The sequence below is a fragment of the Bactrocera oleae genome, chromosome 5 (assembly GCF_042242935.1).
Source record: "Bactrocera oleae isolate idBacOlea1 chromosome 5, idBacOlea1, whole genome shotgun sequence".
Taxonomy (NCBI): Eukaryota; Metazoa; Arthropoda; class Insecta; order Diptera; family Tephritidae; genus Bactrocera; species Bactrocera oleae.
The window spans coordinates 70,324,624-70,348,068 of NC_091539.1; the positions used below are offsets into that span (position 1 = coordinate 70,324,624).

Below are 23,445 nucleotides of genomic sequence, written 5' to 3' on the forward strand. Positions count from 1 at the left end.
GGTTGCTATTACAACCGTCCAAATATCGTATTTTTTTCAAATAATACAAACTACAAATATTCTTCTATGTACTTTCGTATGATTAAAAAAATCTGTATAGATATGAAATGTCTTATTTAAGACCAAAAGGATAATATCCAATTCTTCTCCAATCGTAGGAGAGTCTCGCTCATCCATTATGCAATTAATCTTAAACAAGAGTATTGGCAGCATTATTTTTTGACATTTCATTTCACGTGCGGTGCATAATATAAACAATGCGGTTTTTGCTTGTTTTACTTGTACTTTTAAATTAAAATATTTGATTTGAGATCTGAAGAAAATATGTCACGAATTATAGTAAAGCAGTTACCAAAGAATGTGAGTATGCAATAAGATATTAAATGAGTATGTACATCATGTAATGTACTTGCTATGTTAGATCAGCGAAGAAAAGCTGCGCACTATCTTTGGTACGAAGGGGACAATCACGGATATGCAGCTCAAATATACACCAGATGGAAAATTCCGCCAGTTCTGCTTTATCGGATATCGTAGTGAAGAAGAGGCGCAAGAAGCTATAAAATACTTCAATAACACATGTATACAAACAAGCCGTATCAAAGTCGAGGTGTGTGCTGCACTTGGCAGTGAGGATAAGCCGCTAGCACGTAGCAAAAATGCTCGAAAAGTTGAGACACAGACTATGCAGGAAGAATTACAAAAAGATAAAGATGAAAAAACTAATAGAAAAAAAACTTCCAATGTGGTAGATGAAATTATAGGTAAACATAAGGATGATCCTGATTTTCAAGAATTCATGAGTGCGCACGATAAGAAACGTACTTTATGGGCAAATGATGCCGGAGAATCTTTGCAACCTACCGAGCAAGTTGAAAATACAAGTGAGGAGGAAATCCCTAAAGAAGCAAAAAAAATAGAATATGTTGAATGCGAAGTTGAGAACAGTAATGAAGATGAAGAAAAATTAGCAGAGAAGCCAATCAGTGATCTTGATTACATGAAAAACCTTATGGCAAAATCGACGAACGCAGAACATAAAAAAGGGAAAACAAATACTGGGCTTGATTTGTTTACTATTAAAATGCATAATGTTCCTTACAAGGCCAAACGCCAAGAGATCTTAAAATTTTTTAAACCGTTAAAACCATACTCTGTACGGCTACCTACAAATGTTCATGGATTCTGTTACGTTGGCTTCAAAACAGAAAAGGAAATGGTAAAAGCTATGCTTAAAAATAAAAGTTTCATAAAAGGAAAACAAGTGTTTTTTTCCGATTTCACCGAGAAAAACAAAATAACAAAATCGAAAGGAGAGAAGGGAGAGAAAACAACGGACCTTCATAAATTAAAACCGACAAAGCCGAAATGGGCTCAGCAAGAACAGAGTACACAAAATGAAGAAGGAATTGTTGAATCGGGTCGTATTTTCTTCCGCAACTTGGCTTACACCGTTACAGAAGATGACCTTCAAACTTTATTTGAGAAATTCGGACCCATTGCCGAAATAAATGTGCCCGTAGATAGTATAACTCGTCAAATAAAGGGTTTTGGCACAGTGACATTTGTTATGCCAGAACATGCCTTGCAAGCTTTTAACAAATTGGATGGCTCCGATTTTCACGGTCGGCTGCTGCATCTAATACCAGGAAAAAGCAGGGATGACGACCCAAAAAGTGATGAAAACGACGCAGCTCTGTCGTTTAAACAAAAGAAAGCTTTAAAGCTGAAGAAATCAGCGCAACAGTCTGTGAATTGGAATACTTTGTTTTTAGGTGCAAATGCGGTGGCGGAAATTTTAGCTAAACGTTTCTCCACAACTAAAGAAAAGGTAACATATGCTTATTTATATCACAATAATTTTTAATTTTCTCTTATGTTGTTTTTTCTTCTTCTTCTTTTATTTACACAGGTTTTAGACACAAGTGAAGGCGGTTCCAGTGCGGCGGTACGTATTGCCTTAGGAGAAACACAAATTGTCATTGAAATGAAAAACTTCTTAGAAGAGAATGGAGTGCGGCTAAGTGTTTTTGATGCGCCTGCAGTGAAGCGTTCTAAAACAATTATCTTAGCGAAAAATTTACCAGCTGATACGACAGTGACAGAATTAACGCCAATATTCGCGAAATTTGGCCCAATCGGGCGACTCATTTTGCCTCCCAGTGGTGTCACCGCACTGATAGAGTTTTGTGACCCATCAGAGGCAAAGCAGGCTTTCAAAAAGTTAGCGTATAGCAAATTCAAAAATGTACCATTATACTTGGAGTGGGCGCCGGAACAAACTTTCACAACAACGTTAAATGGAGAACCTATAATTCCAAAACAAGAGGAAGAAGTCAGCAGTCATAATGAAACCATAACACAGGAAGCATTAAAAATTCAACCAACAACACAATTAAATGCCGATGAAAACCTTGAAAACAGAACAATTGAAGATGACAACTCTAATATTGAGGAAGATTTAATGGAGGAAGCTCCAGAACCAAATACAACACTCTTTCTTCGTAATTTGAATTTCAAGACCGTCCCAGATACGATACACAATCATTTCAAACATTTAGGACCAATACACACTGTAGAAATAGCAAAGCGGAAAGATCCTAGGAATCCACGTATTCAAGTGTCCATGGGTTATGGTTTCATACAATTTAAGTTGGCTGCAACAACAGAGAAAGCATTAAAGCAAATGCAATTCACACAAATAGACGACAATCAGGTGGAACTGAAACGCAGCGATCGGACACTAAAGTAAGTAATACGCGATGTTTATAACTTAACAGCCATTTTCTAATGTTTTATTTTTATATTTAGAACTTCGTCTAATGTGCCTCGTAAACATTTAGTGAAAACACAGCAAACAGGCACAAAAATGCTTGTACGTAATATACCGTTCCAGGCGAAAGAAAAGGAAGTCCGCGAGATCTTCAAGTAAGAATAACAAACATTTGCATAAATACGATTACTGTAATGAAATCGTTTCATTATTCCATAGGGCATTTGGTGAACTGCGTTCTGTGCGTTTACCAAAGAAAATGACGCCGGGCGCAGACTCACATCGTGGTTTCGGTTTCGTAGATTTCATCACAAAAAGTGACGCCAAAAAGGCATACGAAGCGCTTAGCCAAAGTACGCATTTATACGGCAGACGATTGGTGCTGGAATGGGCATCGCTCAATGACGACGACGTGGAAGAAATACGCAAACGTACCGCAACTGAGTTCTATGCTAGTACAAATAATGCCAAACGAAGTAGAAAATCTGTGTTCAGTACTGCCGAACATTTGGCGGATGCTGGCGAAGATGACGAATAAACAGAAGAGAATACAATTCACAATTAAATAACTTTAATAAGTATGTTTAATCATAATATATTTGTTTTTGTATAACTGCACTACAAAATACATATATTCGTATTTAGATAAACTATAAAGTAAATAAGCATTATATAATTTTACATACAGGTAAAAAATAAATTAAATTGTTTTAGCCTACGTCATTTGTTTATTTATTTTGAATTAATGTATTTCTTCGCATCCTTTCAAAAGGGTCGATAAGTAATCATAATAAGGTAAATGTAAGCGACCACAGACTAAGTCATTGTAGTACATTCATTGCTTAAATATTATTGAAACTAATAACGCTAGATGATTGCCGGAAAAGTGGAAGTGTTTAGTTGAAAAGCAGTATTAAGGATAAAGGAAAATTAACGGTAGTGCCGAAATGTACACACACATTGGCTTTGAAGTATTTAAACAACCTAATATGGCAACTGTTCAGATCGCTGTTTTAAATACATTTACAATTACTATTGTTGTTGCTGTTGTTGTAACAGCATAAAATAGAGAAATGCTGTTGAGGTGACAAGTCTGACCGGCTACATATCCTCCGTTTACTCGTGTAGACCCAACTTATGTGGGATTTCAATTTTATTATGGAAACATAATAAATAACAACATGGTTAAAAACTCATTTAACTTAATTCAAATACTAAAATTAACAATGCAAAAGAAACGAAGCACTGCAAAATACATTTTAATTGTGGAACTTTAATATTTTCGGCATAGAGAAATGAAATAAGTATTTATAATATGGAGCACACGAAGATAATTGAAGTCAGTAATACATGCCAAATCATCTGCTATATTTATGGATATTTTGGGATAGCAAAGTTAACGTTAAATTTCCAAATTTCCTCAAATTACGCTACTTCAACATCATGATCATTTATCATTTACACAGTGGTAAATAACAGGATTCCAGCGTTATTGTTTGTTTTTTATAATGAAAATTATTAGTAATACTTCATAAACATTGCGAAACGCTTACTGAGCAGCTAAATATGTTTTTGTTTAAGTATTAATGTGTATATGTTCTATTGTATTGTTTTTGTAAACTGACAAAATTTTAAATTTTGCCTAACTTTTAATAAGCTTCCGTGATAATACAAGCTGTGCAAATCTATGGTATGGAGCAGTGTAGATAGATATATTTATAATATTTCGATACTTCCAGCATTATTAGAGTGCGTTTAAATCAATACTTTTGCTTTGTTTTGTTTCTTTTGTTAATATTGTATATGTATCGACTATAAAAATTATATTTTTCGGCACACGTCTGCAAAAAATTCTCTCTTTCTGCATACACTCTAGGGAAACTTTTATGCGCCATACAATTGCAATGTTAATTTCTTTGATTTTGTTTTTTACAATATGTATTTCGTAAACTCATCCGCTTCTTTCCCAATCTGCGCAATCAACTTGTTGCGCAACAGCGAACTGTCGACGTTTGCTCTACAATATTTTGCATGTGCCTGTATAAATACAATGGAAGCTACGTAGTTATAAGAATAATTTCTCTCACGCAGGTTATGCGTATGCATACAAAGGCCCTTTGCTTGCTACAAAAATATATGCATTTTACAATATTTCTGATTAGTCACTTTCACTTTGCTTATACATTAAAATTTTAATCCTTTTTAATACGCGCCTGCAGGAAGCAATAGAGTATGCCCGCTTGGGCCATGACATCTACGGTACTGGAGGCTAGCAAGTCTTTCTGTTTAGCTTGCGTTTGACCGGGCCGTAGTAACGTTGGACCGAACACCATAGCTAAATTATGCAGCGACATTTTGTTGTCGGCCTCCTGATGATGTACCCTAAAATTGAACGACGTAAAAAATTATTAAATTGAGAAAACCTTTTTGCTTCTACCATTCTATGTTTAAATATTGTTTTCAAAATGACTTCACCTACCGAATTAGGTGATCCAATATATGATTTATAGATGCTTTATTCGCCTGTGGCAATTCTTCAAATACTTTTATAAGTTCATTTATACGCGCCGTCTCGTTGTTGTTGCTGAAAGCGCTGAACGTTTCAAAAAATTTCGGATAGAGAGCATCGGTAAATAATGCCTCGGGTAACTCTCGCAGATATGACTTCAAAATACCCGTAACTGAGTGTATATCCACATCCTTCAGCAGCTGTTCGGCCTCATAGGCATCTTAGCAGAAAACAAAAAGAATTAGCATTAATTTTCAATAAAATTGGTATTATAGATCACATACTGGTTTCGAAAGACTTCTTCAATTTGGCCAAATCGGAAGCAGAGCCACTAACGCGATAAATGCCCACTTCAGACATGCCGCGTCGTTCTACTTCACGTATGCAGGCACTGATAATGAATGGAATGTCTCGTTTCTCACGCCTGTGTTAATGCGAAATCATTATACTGAGTAATATACTAAGCGCAGTGCTTCTGAAATACTTACTTTAAAATTTGACTCATTTTGGCACCAAAGAGCGCACCCGGCTTCGAAGTTGGCACACGCCGTAAAGTCACTTCGCCGGGTACGAACCGGAATGTGGTATTCAGCGTTATGATCTCGCCAAGTTTTAGTATGCGCGGCAGTGGTGTCTCCTGCAGCCAACTACGACTAAGCTGTAATGAGGTTGGAAGCAAATATGTATATGAAGTAAATTTACTGAATAATGTAAAGCTTTTATGACTTACTTTTAAGACGTGCTTAGCTCGTAACTTAGGACGTTCATGCGCTTCATACAACAAAATTCGTACATTCTGGCTGCCCTCAAGCTCTAATACAAAACTTTCATTCCAAAGTGGACTCAAGCTGCGACACACCATTTTCGTGGTGGCTTTGCGGAAATAATGGCCATACGAGTCCACTTCTATGCAAATATACAAGTCGGCAGGCTGGTCAAGACCCGTCAGACCGTGCACTGTCATATGCAGATCGCCCACTAGTAGACTTTCGTCATTGGTATTTCGCATCAGATATGAACCCATTTCAGTCTTCATACCTTTCTGCATGGCAACAATAAAAGCATGCACCTCCAAGGCGTTTATCGTGTTCGCACCAGGTATGTTACAGGTTTGCTAGAATGCCATAGAAAAAAAGAAAAGCCAAATTTAAAATGTATAAAAACGAGTACATTAATACTTTGCTAACCTTCAGCGACAGTATAGATTCAATCCACTGCGTGCGCTCGAAATCCGAACTCAAGAAAAATGTTATTGTTTTATTGGTTGCTTTATTGGCAATGCGGAAGACTAAATTCGGCGAGGCCAATACCAGCTGCGACTCTAAGTCAGCTAATTTGCGCCGATATTTATCACCCGAACGCAAGCCATTGGACTTTCGTCCTTTATCGTCCTTCTCTTCGAGCAATAATTGATCACGTACTGTGCACGCTTGCGTTTTCAATTGTAATATATTGGCGGGACTAGATTCCTTGAGGTCAGCACTGGCGTCTGCCTCTTCGAACACCACAACATCTTTTAGCGGTATGAACCATTTCAGCTCATAGTCAATTCGGTCACGTCCGGATGCCTTGTACTTGGCACAGGCGATTACATCGTTGAACAAGAAGAGATGTCGCAATTTGCGATGCCCATCAACCAGTTCAACAATGAAAGAATTCTTCACCATGCGTCTCAGATTCTTATTCGATTCCGTAGACAAACGCTGGTTCACCACATTGAACTGCTTCAAGAACAAGTGTATGGTCTTCTGTGCCTGTCGCAATGGCTGATGATCCGGATGATTGGGTGGTGTTTCGCGCAACAAGTCATTGAAAACTAATGCATTGATTTGTACACGCGCCACGGGCTTATGCAACAAATCCTCCAGGGTAAGCGACTGTTCGGTGTGCAAATTTACGACAATCGTTGAGACAATTTGTTTGAATTGTGGGTTATTAGCGCTGCACTTTTTCACTGTATCAATTGCCTGACCGTAGTTGTGCAGGAAAGCGCTATACAAATTAAAACTGTCTGCGAGACGTTTGAAAGGTTCACCGATAAGCACGTCTCCTCCTTCGTGTGCCGCTATCGTTTTCAAATTGTTTAGAAACTGTGTATGCACATCATAAAGTTCGTCGATTTTAAAAAATATCGTATTCTCTTCGTCCTCCTTGATCACAGGCTGTGATGTGCCCAGTGTGGCATGAATTGCTCTCTTATACTGTGAAAAATAATAATTAATGTGGTTATATTTTAATTTCGTAAAGATATATACACACCTGTAGCATTTTGTTGAGGCATTCCACGTATATTGTTTCACTTTGAATAATACTGCTCAATATAGAGCGTATTTTAGCGCCTCGCGCGTTGCCAGAAACCTGGAAAAGTGTAGAGCAAGTTTCGTATTACCGACATAGTCAACAGCTCTCACCAACTCTTTGGAATCAATTTTATTAATAAATGAAATGTATTTAATATTAACTGTAATCTGAACCATTCGAGAGTGATTTGCTAATTTTAATTTAAACATTTTAGTTAGTACTATTTTTGAAAATGCCACATCACTAAATCATATGATTCTGTTATTGATTTGTTTTTCAAGTGAGAAAGCGAAATTAATTGTGTATATAAGCTATATTACGGCTATAATCAAAATTGTACACATAAAATACTCACTAGTATTGCTGAAACTAAATTCTGTTGGGAAAAAAATTTTAGAAATAGAATGGTAAATAGACAGTTAGTAAGTGTAAAGATTAAATGTTCAAATGTTTAAATATTTAAATTTTAGTACAGTATATGTTCCAAAAATACGAGATCAAAAAATGTATGTGTGGGATGTTATATTCACGTTAGTAGCTTTAAATAGAAAAGTAAAGACTGAACCGAGTATGTCTTTGATGAAATTATTCCTATAAATTACAACGCAAAGAAATTAATTGTTTGCAATGTAACTTTTCGAGATAATTTTCGTGCGCGGTAATCATAATAAGTCTGCATAAGTTTAAACTTGTGAACTGTTTACTGGAATTGCTTGTGTATATACAGACAAAGGGTGAATGAGCGTTATTTTTGTAAGTATTGGTTAAACATGTATTAAACTATACTTGTAAAATTAAGTAGTAATTAAAATGGCAGCAATATACGAATATTTTTGGAACATATATTTTAATAACAACTAATGCATGTCCCGGTATGTAATTAAAAATATGTGTGTATGACGAAATATAATGTGAACTTTCTATTTTTATAAAATGAATGTGAACAGAAATGATTACCTTCCGTAAAGCACTAGGGGTTTGTGAATTTTGCTCGTCATGAGAAATAGTTCTCATGATTGGTGGTCCCTCATACTCCCCATCGCTGTCCAACGAGCTTGAACGTGTTTCATTGCTTTGACTACATCAAAATAATATTTTTTGTTATTGTGATATGGGATAGTTAGTAGGGTTGTGTATTTTTCACTTACTGTAGAAAATAATCAATGTTCACATAATTTGAGCTGCGTCCAGGTGATTCAGGGTCTGTCACACTCGCTTGACTGCTTAGGTGTGTGGCAGAACCGATTGGAAGCGTACTGCCTGGTGTGGAGAGGTCATCGCGACTGGACGATGAACCGTTACCGCCTGGTTTGATATAAACATATTCACCTTCGCCGTTATCCAGCGGCACTGTGTCATAATACGGTTCATTGTCCACTGCAACTTTTGCACAATCCGAACCCAAAGACGAAACAGACTCGTAGCTTTTAATCTAGTAAAAAAAATGCGTCAATAACAAATAAGAAATTGATCAAAAGTCAACCAATTTTTTACTCACAATTTCCGATATGCCTTGCGATGCCAGGGATTCCTTTGAGCCCACAACCTGAGTTTGGCCATTTTCTCCGTCAGCCGCTTGCAGTGAATAATGTGATTTCTTTTCCAAGCTATTTGTTGAAGAACTATCTGCTACAGCTAACTTCGAAGGTTTATTCAAGCTTCCGGTGGGCGATACACCCACCGCAGTGCTACTGGTACGACCGCCTGTAACGTTTCGGTTTTGTATAGAAACTGTTCGTCCCAAACTGCCAGTAGGGCTGTGTGTTATTGCCATATCCGATCGCTTGGTTTTTTCCAGACTTTCCGATTTGCCAACTTTACGTCCCAGTTCTTCCATCAAATCAGGCGGATTAAACTTCCCCAAATCCGATGTCGTTTTCCTGTTGGATGTAAGCGCCTTTGCTTCCATAGATTCTGGTGATTTTTGCCGCAAAATAGCTGAAGGTTTTACATGGCGTTCAAGTGAATTGCCAGGACTATCAGATGAGGATAAGTTGCCAGATGCGCTAGGTAAGGGCATACTGCTACCAATGTAAGGTGTATCGCGTTTTGGAGATGACGAAAGTTGGCCAGGTATAGTGGGTGGTTCGACGCGTCGAATATTCTTGGGAGGCGGTCTGAAAAATTTAAATATAAGATAATAATTTTAATTTAGTGTAATGCAAATAATTCATACCTTGGCGGCATTTTCTTTTTATTGTCGGCATGTGCTGCATACGATGAAGCTGACATTGATGGCGATGTTAATGCAGGAGACAATGGTGGTGCTGTCGGTTCAACTTTAGTTGAAGTTTTACGTTCGAAACTACTCATAGTTGGAGTCGTGGTGCTCTGCACTGACTCACCTCCTTCCAGTCCACTATCCAGTTCGGCATCCATATTCGTTTTGCTCTCTTTCACCTCGATAACAGTAACAAAGTGTGATGCCTTCTGTGTATTTGTTTTTAATGGTTTCTGTACAGTTTCTCCAGAAGATGCTATTTCAGATTCCTCAATATCTTCCAATGGTACGTGACGAATCGCGTCACTATCGCTAGTTGTAGAATTGGTTCCAAACGAAGCAGCTAACTCATTTATACATTTATGTAGTGCACCATTCTCGTTTTGCTGACGAGTATCCTTTTCCGTGCCCATATCTTTGTCTTCTTGTTCAAAACTTTGTTTTCCACTGGCATTTTTAGTGCTGCCGGCATGGGTTTCAGCAGATCCGGAGGTGATTTTGGAAATACTACTAGTGTTGATACTACTTCCGCCGACACCCTCAACATATTTGTTGTCAGTATTGAGTGAATATCTGTTGTTTTTATCTTTGTTATCATTCTGGCTGGCTTCACGTAAATTCAAACTAGATTTCTGCAAAACAAAATTGTAATTAACGAAAATATTTAAAAACATCTATTTTGTAAAAATAATTTATTCTTTAATAAGGAGGAAGAGTCATAAGGGGGTCATCTCATGTGATGAGGATAAAAAATCGAATTTTTTTTTTAATTGCTTTTTTAACATGCCTAGAATACGGATGTAAAGTTTTTTTTTTTAATTTGAAGTCATTTTCGCTGTTCGGACTTGAAACTTTAAACGTGTTTTTCTCAAAACTTTCCTACGTCGTATCTCAAAAACGGCTCAACTGATTGACTTGAAATATGTAGGGTACACGCAGCACATGTAAACACATGGAATGAATTATTATCAACCAAAAATTCCCAAAATATTTTTTATTGCAAAAAACCCAAAAAAAAAAAATGGGAAAATTGGCAATTTTTTTTCAATTTGTTTTCGTAGACCAATTTTTGGTATTTTTATTTGATAATAGTCCATTCCGTGCATTTAGGCTTAAAGATTAAAACGCCGCTAATTTTTTTTTCAGATAAGCCAATCGTGGAGGAAGTGGAAGTGCTAAGAAGCTTAATTTTTATATTTGTACTGACGTTATATATGTTGAAAAATTATAGTAAACTTAAAGCACTATTTATTTACTGGTCGTAGAAAAAAATGCCTAAAAAACAGGCCGTCACATGTGAAGACCTCCATAACAAGAGTTTTTAAAATATAGAATAAAATTATTTAACTTGTATGAAAATTAAATTTTATTTAAAAAAAACTTCAAACATTTTGTTAATTTATTATAAAACAATAACCATGAAAATTTGTACAAATGAGGCAGACATTTAAACTTTGTTTTGATGATAATGATAATGATTATATCTTGTCTCATCTAACATAAGCTTATCAGGTGGCTTAAACCTTGTAGAACCCCCAATTCGTCCAATAACACTTGAATATGTATGTGTACACAATAGCAAAAAAAAATTAACTTAATTGAGTTCTCCATTTCAACAAGTTGTTGACTCTTTGTCCACAGCTTTAACTTATAAAAAAAGATTCACGCTTTGGAATATGTTTCCACGTACTCTGCTGTGCTCTAAGCAACGTAGTGGATAGATAGATAGTAGCACGCTATCAGCTGCACTTAGGCCATAGTGTCCGATATGAGAAGCCAAGTTAAAAAGATAGCTTATGCATTGGAGTGTAAACAAATAAAATTTCAAATAAGCCCTCATATGAGATTTATATACCATAGAAATTTAACGCGTTCCCCCAGCGCACCTAGCAACACATTTGCCATAGCATTCGACTATGCATAAAATTAAGTATGGAATTAAAAACATAGCAAAATAACGAGGAATAAACGAAAGTCAATTGAAAATAAATTTTTATTAAATGCAGCACACGAATTTGAGTTTAAGATGCAATAGATATTGACAGCTCGTACGGGGAATAGCTAACTATTATAACTTACTAACCGTTTTTCAGTATTAAAGATTCGTGTATTATTAAGTATATACATATGCATAGGAATGCATGTATAGATGTATGTGGGAATAATGGCTATAAAGATCATATGAAATATGTATATGTACTTTGTTCAATGAGCATGACATAACTACTTTTTACAAGGAGCGAAAAATACATGCTAAGTACTTATGTATGCACATATACAAAATGTATGTAGACACGTAAGTATAATATATGAATGCACACGATGATGTATAAAATCATCAAAGTTAATAACAATGCAATAAATGTTAATGAATGATAAGCTTTAGTATTTTAAAAGAAATCTTGCACTAATTAAAAGAGCAGAGGCCTATGTCAACACGCCTTATAACCAGAGTGTAAATTAATAGTTTCAGTTCAATGAGGAATCCTTACTTTGACCAAATCTAATTATAAAGACATAACGCACGGAGAATTACTACTCAATTAAGCAATATGCAAACTATTCTATGAATGAGTGAGCGAGTATTGGCGTTTATTAAATGCTAACGTTATTGTGATTCACACAGCGAACAAGTGACTGGTTGAATGTGGCGGCTAAATACCGATACTGGCGATGAAACGCCTATGAATATCGTACAAATACATGCCAGTATATCAGCACACACTCATATATTTCAAAGTACCTACATATATTTTACGTTCAAAACAAAGATAGTGAAATAAATATAGATATATATATACATATGAATGTGCATGTATTATAGACGATACTTTATTTGAACTGCAAAAAGTATTGTTATAAACGATTTTACTTTTTATACCCTCTTCTACATTGCAAGCACTTGATGTATTATCTTTTTTATTCTAAGATAGCATTAACATTTATTTTCCCTTGAAAGAATCGATTCAAAGTTTACCCCTCTTGTCCATAGCTTAAATTTTTCCTTGAAGGATGACATTGCAGCAGCTGCACGGTACAAACACTATGACTAGTATATGATTTAAAAGTAGCCGTCTTTGTCTTTGTATGCGTTTACGATGAGATGTTTTATTTAACTTTTATTTTTATTGGTTTCTTTCTGTTTCTTGTTTTCCGCAATATTAGGGAGTTGGCTTTGCACTTTGTGTTTATTTCTCTCGTTTCGAGTGGTAGATGCGCACCGCACGATTCACCCACACACAATTACACGTCCAGCGACAATGCAAGTTTCATTGCCCAACGCACTTCGCCCCTCAACATAAACTAAATTGGTGAGTTAAAAGTCACTGTTGTCGTTGCAACACGCGCTTTTACGTAATTTCTGGATTTCTCTCACTTCTTACTACGTCACGTTGTTTTCATAATCAAGTTTTTGTTTTCATTACACTTTTTTTTTTAGTTTTTGCCCGTTGTCGAGCTGACACAAGTTGCAAATGCACTGAAAGCCTTGTAAAGTTTTCCAATTTTAGGAGCACTACCTACGGAGAACGCACCGTGGTGCTGGAAGCCTCTTAAGCAAATAGGAGTGCGTTTCCATACGCTTTTGTAGGAGCAAGTGTTTGCGATTAGTGCCTACTGATAGATAAAACGACCAATGATTCGTGATATGCTATGTATTGGTATTTTTGGAAAAGTTCTTTGTGTCTTAACAACTATCGAAACGTTTTCTGTAAATACGCGCTCCGTGTTTGCCTTTCGCGTACGTTGCAGACTATTGCGCTACTACTACAATAGTCGTTTTTGTGGTGGCATAAAGTGTGGGCAGCGTCGGGTGGCTGATCTCCACTGTTGAGTGAGTGTCGTGATTGTGGCACTGGTGGGCGATAGCTGCTTACGCGTTTGCTGTGATAAGATAACAAACTTCTTTTGCCATTTTTCATTTGTCGTTGTCGTCAAATCACACCGTACTTGTTGTTTCTTTACACATACCACTACATTGTGGTCATCGCTTCTGCTGCTTGTGCGCGACTGCGACAACTTCTTACTAACCTTTTTAGCGAAAAATATGAGCTAAACAACGCTATATTTTTAGCATTGTGGTTTTTTACTTACTACTTTTATTTTGAATTTTGCATTTTTACTTTGCCTTGCCTTCGGTTAAGTAAATGGTAGTTTCAGCAATATAAAGGAAAACAAGTGCTTGATGTTGATAAGAAAAATTTCTCTGTATAAATCACTTACTAATAATTGCTGGTTTCCTAGTTTTGCCAGTTTACTTCAATTCAACAAGGGTTAGAGTAAGAAAAACATTTTTTTTAATATAATTAATAAGTTAATGTTTCGGCATGACCTAATTAACCCAAATTTCTAATAATGACTAGTGCTGTCCACGAGTTACTATATCTTATAGAATGTACTATGTAGGGGATTGCAATTCATTTATTTTAGATTTTTATTATATAGTTTTTAAATATCGCCAAAGGAATAATTTCAAAAATAACGATTAATATGTGAATATACTCGTTAGATTTAAATTTCGAGTTTGCAAGAAGTCAACAGATATGCATATCCAACTAAGGTTCTCTACGTTTCTTATAAAAATCATAAACGTATTGAGCTTGAGGAATTCTTGTGCACTATTAACTAAACTTTACCCGATTCATATATATCATATATGTCCGTTTTAACTGTGAGGTCATAAAATGGTACTGTAGTAACAATTTAGAATTTACACATTTTTTGAAATTTTCCTAATTTAACATTAGTGAAGTTTGTATAATAAACATTCTTACCGATATATTAATAGCACAAGCATCCTCTCCACTAAACTGGTTTGCATCAGTATCGGCTTGCAGTGTTGTATTAGAAGTGGTGGCAGCTTCGAACAAAGAAGTTGGATCTCCACCAGATTCACGAAACTTTTCAACGTCTGACAGTAAGCGCTCCAAATATTCGACATAAAGTTGTTCTTGCTCCAATTCTTTTGTCAACTCAACAATTTTTAACTTGTGTCGTTCTAAGCTGGCTCTCACATCTTGCTCCCACGCATCTGATAGTGAACTCTGTGGAAAACGTTGCATCCACAATCGTTGGAAATCATTAAATACACTCATTTTACTATCTTCGTGGATTTTTTGTTGCGATATTATCTTTATTTTTTTGCTTTTGAATTATTAACCAAAAATTTCATTTATTTCTGTAACAAACTATTTGCAAATCGTTACAGTATTTACAATGTCAGTGCTTGTTGTTGGCCTTGTATCTCTTGCATGTCGCTCTGTGCATCATATTGCTGCAATCTATTCAAATAGATATGTAGCACTTAAACAAAAATATATTTTTAACAACCTAAGTGTTGTATCCAGTTTTAGGTGCTCATATACTGTTACAAACACATGTTTGCCTGCAAACATAAGAGAGATGATATGCCACGCATAAGTCATAACAAAGCAGCCAAAACCTTCTTACAAAGTTACTTTCTTTTTTATTGACATCCACCCACACGTAGTCTCACAATAATGGATTGCAAAGTGACCACAGATGCTGCGCTTCGCTCGTCGTCCATTATATTGCAAATAGATCCAACAAACAACATGCAATCAACCCTAAACTGTCTAGTTGACTAATTTATATAAAAGTTCACTGCCACTTTCTATGCACCCTCCTCCACAATAAAAGTGAAAATACGAACAAAATATAAGATTGCGAATTTCATCCTAAGGTAACTCTACACCCATTTTTAGAGAACCAACATATACCTAGGTAAATGCACTTAGAGAAAGGGGTATTTTCTTGCACGTCTTGTACTGTTCCTACTGAAAACCAGAAGCCATGTACATATTTTTTGATTTATTTGTTGTGCTAATTATCGTAAAGCGCTTATGTTTCTATTACATTATTTGTATCGTGTCTAGTTGTAAATAGAAAAAAATTAAAGCCCGAAGTACGACTCAATCGAAATGCAAATTGCCAACCACGATGAACGGTTCCAGCCACCGAATGAACGAATGGTTGGCTTTGCTTTGTGTTGCTCTTCGCCGCCTTCTGCTTAGCAGTCCGTTTTCACACACATTTAGCAAAGCACATACCGAATTTCTTTTCATTTTTTGCACTTTTCCATATAATTTTTCACTTATTTTTTATAGTAATTCGATTATTTTCACTCACACTCTATTTTTTCTAATACCTGATTAAAAATCAAAGAAATAACTTAAAAAAGTAAGACACTCCCGTGAAATACGCAACTGAATGCATTCGCTTCCGTATCTATTGTTTTGTTGTTGTGGTACATTCACAGAGATGCATTCAAAAGTAACCCGATCACAGGTGAAAAGACCGGTTACTAAAATCGATACCGTTTGCCGATACCAAAATAGTGATGTAGTTTAAGATCTGAATATGCTTGAGTAGGTATTCATAAATCGGGTTTGGGATAATCCGATTTTCTTTTGGTTATTTCTTTAAATTAATATTGGAGTAATTCAATTTAGATTCTTGTTTGTATATTCTCGAAGAACTAGTACTTTTGAACGAGCCTGTCTCAAAAAACTCAATATATTGTTAAGAAATAAATACAACCTAGAAGAATGCATTTTCTCAAATAACTTAAAATTATTAGTTTTTCAAGAAATTGTGACACATTTATTCTTATAAGATGCCCCATTGGACTTTTTTTAAGTTTAAGTTATAATTACAGGTAATTTCATATACCTGTTAAGTTCCAATAAATGTTTATGGTGTCTTCAGACTTCTAAAATATTAATCTTGTGTACAGATTTAGAACCAACCCACAATTATTATCCCCAATTCTAACCCAACTATATATTTTTATATAAAACATATTGCTTCATGGAAGTTCAGTACAAACTATTTTATTTACTTTTTCATTTTGTCTTCACATCCCGATGCTTAACAAAATCCCATAATTCAAAACATTTAACTGATACACCCATCAGCTGTTTAGCCTTGTTTTTGTGCCAATTCACGCGCCTTAGCACGTTCCAATTTAGCAATACGAGCCAAACTCTTAGAGCCCAGGACACCACCACCCCAGTGTTTACGGATCTCATCATGGCGATCATTGTAGTTGGTCTTGATGGCCTCCAGAATCTTAGCGAAGTTCGCCTTATCGTTGGCCTCCACATTGGTCAACGCCAAAGCAGTGCAGGTCTTGCGGCGTACCAACAAACCAAGACGGGCTTTGCCCTTAACAATGCAATAGGGAACACCCATTTTACGGCAAAGTGCAGGAAGGAACAGAACCAACTGTAATTTAAAAATACATATTTATATTTAATGTATGGCTGTGTAAACATTACTCAAATAACTAAAGCCAACACTTAATCAGCATGTCAAGTTTCCACATTCAATTGTTAATTACAAGAACAATTTCAGTTGAAGAAATTCAAATTAACATCATTTTTAAATGTTGGCATATGTTTATTTGTCACAACTTACCTCCAAGGGGTCAACATCGTGAGCGATGACAACTAATTGGGCCTTCTTTTGTTCAACCAACTTGGTTACGGTGTTTGTACCAGAACGCACGAAGGAAGGCTTCTTTTTGGGTTGAACATCTTTACCCTTAGCTTTAGCTTCGGCAATTTTCTTCAAGCGTTGCTTTTTAGCCAAAGCCGACTCTGGGCGGTACTTTTCCAACAACTTGAATGTCTTCACTGCTGTGGTTTTATCCAGAGTTTGCGTAAACTGGTTAATTGGTGGTGGCACCTTCAAACGCTTTTGCAATACAGCCTTTTGGCGCTGAACACGAATGTATTTGGGCCATTTAACGAAACGAGACAAATCCCGTTTAGGCTGCACATTCTGACCTATAAAGAAACATAAATATTAGTTATAAAAGGAAACTTTGATGTATGCGGTAAACTCACCAATGCCAAAGTTCTTAGGGCGCTTCTCAAAAAGTTGGTTCACCACTTTCTTTACTACTGGCTTCTTCACGGCCAATGGTGCTGGTGCAACCTTTTTGGTAACTGGCTTCTTCTTTGGCCTAGGCTATAAGAGGAAATTAGATCACTTTTAAAACGACATTTAACAAACACAAACATTTGCTTGCAACAATTGCAGTAATTCATAGCATTTTAACACTTTACATATTTCGTGCACAACTAAATAATTCACCTCACATTATTATTTACCTTCTTTACAACCATTTTGGATTGTTTTTAAAAACGCGATGTAATTGAAAAAAGCAGATTTTAATAGCGGCTCGACAAAAGAGCTGCTTCTACGTCCGCCTGTCAAAAAGGTAAAGGAATCGAGACAACGGAAATCGTGTCGGTGTCACTAAAATGTCAAATCATATAATAATCAACAGCGACACCTTCTGGTAAAATTAGTGGGGCACGTTCGCACACCATAATCCATTAAGGCGTTTCGTACAATATTGTATTAATTTAACAAAATATATTGCATTTAGTTCAGTTCTATTGTGGGGATAATATGTATGTATATATTCTTTCCCGCCTATATATTTATTGCATATTGAAAGACTACATTTCCTTATTTTATTTCAGATATAGAGTTTCACATAATGATGCTACGAAACTACATCATTTGGATAAAGATTTATAAGTTAATAAGTAAGTAACAATGAAAACTGTTTTACTAAATTAATTCTAATCGCGTCTCAGGAATTTTCTAAGAAATTTTACTTAAGAAAGAATAAATTATTAAATTGTATAATTTATTGCAATTCTTTATACCAGAGAATGTTGATGAATAGAGAAGGAGCAAATGTTAACTGAAAACTTTTTGAGTACTAATTTGTAGTTCCAGATGAGGGAACATCGAAAAATATAACTTCGAAAAAGAAAAATACACCACACAATATGCGAAATGCTATAAATAGACACAACGAATATTCCTATATGAAAAATCGTTGCGCATACCTATTTAGATTTATGTTTTCAATTTCTATGATATGACAAATTTATAATTATGAAAAGCCTTCTGAATTAAAAATCTGTATTATCGGTAAAAACCCCAGAATTCATAGTAAAATAAACATTTAATAGGCAATTTTTCCAACTTATGTATGTGCGTCAGAGAACGTAAATGAATATTCATTTATGTTCTCTGTCAACATTCTCGGCGAAATTCCCAATTCAAAACAAGCATTTATGACTACTAGATGTCGCGGAATGTAAGCTTAGACAGAGACGTTCTCTGCTAGATCACTTTGACAGTTTTCTTTTGAACCCTTTTCCTTTCATTCTTTTTGTAGTTTTCGTATAATTTTAATTAGGATCAATTGATCTGCTCTGATTGTACACTGATTTGATTGTAATAAAATGATATTTATACAAAAACTTTATATATTTGTAAAAAAAGTGAGTAGATAACTATGATTTTTGGATATCCGCTTTCAGTTGAAAAGCAAACAATTTGATTAGTAGAAAATGATTACTTTCGAATGCAAGTGAGTCCAGAGCCACCATTTTTATTTTTGTGTTTATTTTGTGATCGACATTTAGTGTGTGAATTGGGAGCAGATATATCGAATGGATAAATGATCTTTTTGGATTATATTTGGTACACAAATTGTGAATTTAGTAGCATAACATTTTTTGTTAAGTGAATTGGTTATGCAGCGGTGAAATAAGAAATAGACTCCGATTTTGCGGTTAGCTTTCGCTAATGGCAGGTCACGGTTGCGTTGGTGTTGGGAGTGGGGGAGGTATTAGTGGTTGTGGAAGCGGTGTAGGCGTTGCAAGTGTTGGTTCTGGAAGTGGGGGTGGTACAAATGCGAACGTGAACACCCACGCAGTAGTCGTGTGGGAGTACGAATCCAGCAATAGCAAGTGGCTACCTTACAGTCCTGGTAAACGCACAAATGATAATATATTTGATAGATTAGTAATTATATTAATTTCTTATTAAGATGTCTCTCAACATTTGGAGCGGGCACATGCCAAAAAGCTCACACGAGTCCTTCTCAGTGATGCCGACCCACAACTTGAGCAATATTATGTTAATATTAGGACTATGACTCAAGAGTTGGAAGAAGACTCTGGGTTTTCCACCATTAATGTTCGCCGAATGTTTTATGTACCCAGCTCTCCACCTGGAAAGGGTACCAAATGGGAATGTTTGGGTAGCGCCGGGCCTGGTGATTGGCATCCGTTCAATATGCACTTACAATGTATAATTGAAGATGCCTGGTCTAAAGTGAGATTTTTGTAAATTTAGTGTGAGATGAAATTAAAATTTGTTAAATATTTCTAGGGCGAACAGCGGCTGGATCTATGCAATACAAGATTTGGGGCACCCTATGTAATTAATTTTTGTAACCTAACGCAAATTCGTCAGCCGAATGGACCAATACGTAGCATTCGCCGAACACAACAGGCACCATACCCTCTTGTCAAATTAACGCCTCAACAGGCACAGCAGCTTAATGGTAATATTGCAATAGATATATAATGAATGATACTCACTTTATTTATACATCTATCATTGCAGTGAATTTCTATAATGATTTTTGTACTAAACGAAACAACACCCTCCCGAAAACATCTGCTAAAATAAGCGACACAAAACAACTGCAACAGCGCATGACATCTCACAATAATGGACTGGCAATGTCTTCGATGTCACATGGCAGTCGACAACCTCAGCCGTTGCCTCCAATGGCAACAATCTCCAGTCAACATCTTCAACATGGCCATCACCAACAGCAACTAATTCACCATCATGGCAATTCTCACCTACAAGCTAGTTCGCATGCGCATACACAACACCGCAACAAGTCACACAAGAAGAATGGAGAAATGTCCACCACTAATTTGCGCCATATACTAAACAACTTGAACATATTCGGAAGTAGTACAAAAAGTAGCAGCCCCCATTTGAATAACAATGTCAATGTGGCACAACTTGGACATAATTCAGTGACTTCATCAGTAAATCACTTGAGTATGCCATTTTCACATTCGAAAACAACACTGACTGCGTCTATGAAAAGCCACCATAGTCGTTGTTCAGACGGTTCCTTACAATCACAGCGTAGTAGCCGTTTGGGATCGCACCGATCACGTTCACGCACTCGTGCTTCGGACACTGACACAAACAGTATAAAATCGACAAGACGCCCCAGTGTAGACACTGTTTCCACATATTTATCGCACGAAAGCAAAGAAAGCCTTCGTAGTCGCAATTTCGCCATATCTGTAAACGATCTGCTAGACTGTTCGCTAGGCAGTGATGAGGTTTTTATACCATCACTGCCGCCCTCCTCTCTAGGTGAACGTGCGCCAGCACCCCCACCCCTACCGCACCATGCGAGTTCTCTAAATTTAGCGCCCTCTGTTGGAACAGCAGGAGGCTCTGTAACCGTCGGTGCCTCTCTTCACAACACTAAGCAACATCAATCTCAACAACATCTACTGTCATCAGCACAACAATCGACCATTGCCGGTTCCATTGTGGGCGTGGACCCGGCGAGCGATATGATATCAAGATTCGTTAAGGTTGCCGAACCGCCGGTGTGGCCCAACGCGCAACCGTGCCCCATGTGTATGGAAGAGCTAGTGCAAAGTGCACAGAACCCGACCATAGCATTGACGCGCTGCCAGCATTTAATGCATTTACAATGCCTGAATGGCATGATTATATCACAGCAAGGTGAAATGTCCAAAGTAAGTTGTGGCATTCCGGCTATGTGATATATGTTGATTTCAATTAATGCTGTTATATACATCACTTTTCATTTCTAGAACCTCTTTATCGAGTGTCCAGTATGTGGCATTGTTTACGGCGAGAAAGTTGGCAATCAACCAAACGGAACCATGTCGTGGAGTATTATTAGTAAAAGTTTACCCGGCCATGAGCGTCAAAACACCATACAAATTGTTTACGAGTAAGCGATCGCCTGCATTTTAAGTTGCCACAACAACAATGAAATTAAATAAAACTTATTTGCAGCATTGCATCTGGTGTACAAACTGAGGAACATCCCCATCCAGGTCGCGCATTCTTTGCCGTTGGTTTTCCGCGCGTCTGCTATTTACCTGACTGTCCGCTTGGTCGCAAGGTATTACGATTCCTTAAAATCGCTTTTGACAGACGACTTCTCTTTTCCATTGGCCGTTCAGTAACCACAGGGCGTGAAGACGTGGTCATTTGGAATAGTGTTGATCACAAAACTCAGTTCAATATGTTCCCCGATCCCACATATTTACAGCGTTGCATGCAACAATTAGTACACTTGGGTGTCACCGATTAATGAACACACGCAAATTCGACCGATCTAAACATATTTATAACAAACATATGCATATATACATATAAGTCTTATTCATTATTATCATAATTTAATTAAGTGTGCAATTTGAAAGTGTTTCAAAAAAATTAGCGTTTGAGTTGCTCGAACGTTAAACACCCAAGTGGCACTTGCGCTGTGGCAACCATAAAGTACAGAAACGTGATGGTTGGTGGATTGTAAAAAACGCATATTTTCATAAGCTTTAAAAGTGTAGGTTTTAAAAATTTACAAGACTTCCTTAAATGTTCTTCCATTTACTCTCAATTTTTAAATATTAAATATTTTAAGTAGATTTAATTTTATATACACATACACATATGTAGCTCTTGTTAAAGTAGCACAGTAGCACAGTGATTGCAGTGCATCGCTTAGCAATTAAGCGCCAAGAAATGCACATAGTTAAAATGTGGGGGAAAATGTGTGCCAGTACGCCAGTATAGATTAACTTATAACTGTATTAGTTACAGCATGAAAAACATATATGCATATAACAAATAACTTCATTACAATGTTTATTTTATAGTGCGAAATTATTGTTTTTTTTTTTTAGCAACCGCACACACAAATATTTTCGTAATTTGGTAGAGAGTACGTTTTTAAACGTTGCAACGAAGTTTTGTACACGTCAAGCATACAATTCTCTATCGCGTATCTCAAGTATTGCCAAACGTATAAGTTGTCTTTGATATACATATATCATAAGACAATGGTTTTTGTAAGTTAATTTTTTTAGTTTTAAGAATCTCCTCCAACATACATATGTAGGTGTAAAAAATTAAATTGTGTGATCTTATGGCATGATTTTGATCGTTTTTGTTTGTGTTTCTGTTAAGAATATGATATTTTTCTTGTAAAATTATTTTATATAATTTTAATGTGCATTTTTTTTTATTGATACCTATAATTGTGTAGGAAAAAGTTGTGCAAGTGGAACTGATAAGTTAGTTTTATTAAAATATAGCCGTAAAGGTTTTATACCATGATCCTTAGTGTAGCTTTCAATTTGCAAATAAACGATTTTAATATATGTTTGTAAAACTTTCGTCGTTAAGTTTAGTTTAATAAATGTCTCATAAAAACAATTTGAGTTAAAAAGTTTTGTATTGCTTTTACAAATATCAATAAAAAATACAATGCGAATTAAAAAAAGTACATCAAAATTTCTATTCAAATATGTTGTTGATGCTCTCCAAATAGATTTGGAGAATGTGGTTACATATAACCGTGTGTTTTTGAAACGGTATTGTATTATTAGTTTTGTTAGCCAAATGTAACATAAATTCAGCCGATATCAAGCTAAAAAAGTCACGCTGGCTGTCCATACTATATATTTGGCCGTTGCAACCACAAATAACCTTGCTCGCTAAAACAAGTTAATG

At 36.1% G+C, this 23,445-nt stretch overlaps 4 protein-coding genes across 12 annotated transcripts; 2 read left to right on the forward strand and 2 right to left on the reverse strand.

Annotated features, from left to right (window-relative positions):
* Positions 1 to 55: 55 nt before the first annotated feature.
* LOC106626984 (probable RNA-binding protein 19) lies at positions 56 to 3,491 on the forward strand. Its single transcript, XM_014246913.3, has 5 exons — positions 56 to 360; positions 422 to 1,831; positions 1,913 to 2,748; positions 2,812 to 2,928; positions 2,993 to 3,491. Exons 1-5 carry the CDS (start codon positions 325 to 327, stop codon positions 3,309 to 3,311), a joined length of 2,718 nt encoding a protein of 905 aa, XP_014102388.2. The 5' UTR covers positions 56 to 324; the 3' UTR covers positions 3,312 to 3,491.
* A 771-nt stretch (positions 3,492 to 4,262) lies between these two features.
* Positions 4,263 to 16,063, reverse strand: RhoGAP1A (Rho GTPase activating protein at 1A). Of its 8 annotated transcripts, none has more exons than XM_014246906.3 (14): positions 15,952 to 16,063; positions 14,577 to 15,083; positions 9,760 to 10,436; positions 9,082 to 9,700; positions 8,732 to 9,015; positions 8,541 to 8,661; positions 7,939 to 7,959; positions 7,542 to 7,640; positions 6,470 to 7,483; positions 6,013 to 6,396; positions 5,771 to 5,940; positions 5,567 to 5,706; positions 5,253 to 5,502; positions 4,263 to 5,155 (listed from the first exon to the last, which is right to left on the reverse strand). In XM_014246906.3, the coding sequence occupies exons 2-14, from the start codon at positions 14,895 to 14,897 to the stop codon at positions 4,966 to 4,968; spliced, it is 4,290 nt and encodes a 1,429-aa protein (XP_014102381.2). In that variant the 5' UTR covers positions 14,898 to 15,083; positions 15,952 to 16,063; the 3' UTR covers positions 4,263 to 4,965. The 8 variants fall into 8 exon arrangements, with proteins under 8 accessions (XP_014102381.2, XP_014102383.2, XP_014102378.2 ...); XM_014246908.3 differs by having other exon boundaries at positions 15,971 to 16,056; XM_014246903.3 differs by having other exon boundaries at positions 14,577 to 15,187; positions 15,952 to 16,039.
* A 566-nt stretch (positions 16,064 to 16,629) lies between these two features.
* Positions 16,630 to 18,100, reverse strand: RpL7A (ribosomal protein L7A). The gene is made up of 4 exons (XM_014246838.3): positions 17,940 to 18,100; positions 17,673 to 17,796; positions 17,242 to 17,612; positions 16,630 to 17,049 (listed from the first exon to the last, which is right to left on the reverse strand). Exons 1-4 carry the CDS (start codon positions 17,952 to 17,954, stop codon positions 16,744 to 16,746), a joined length of 816 nt encoding a protein of 271 aa, XP_014102313.1. The 5' UTR covers positions 17,955 to 18,100; the 3' UTR covers positions 16,630 to 16,743.
* A 940-nt stretch (positions 18,101 to 19,040) lies between these two features.
* On the forward strand, positions 19,041 to 23,148 carry dx (deltex E3 ubiquitin ligase). 2 transcript variants are annotated; one of them, XM_014246844.3, is made up of 7 exons: positions 19,047 to 19,133; positions 19,278 to 19,624; positions 19,685 to 19,971; positions 20,029 to 20,203; positions 20,266 to 21,440; positions 21,519 to 21,661; positions 21,727 to 23,148. In XM_014246844.3, exons 2-7 carry the CDS (start codon positions 19,441 to 19,443, stop codon positions 22,025 to 22,027), a joined length of 2,265 nt encoding a protein of 754 aa, XP_014102319.1. In that variant the 5' UTR covers positions 19,047 to 19,133; positions 19,278 to 19,440; the 3' UTR covers positions 22,028 to 23,148. The 2 variants fall into 2 exon arrangements, with proteins under 2 accessions (XP_069965733.1, XP_014102319.1); XM_070109632.1 differs by having other exon boundaries at positions 19,041 to 19,624.
* Positions 23,149 to 23,445: the final 297 nt, after the last annotated feature.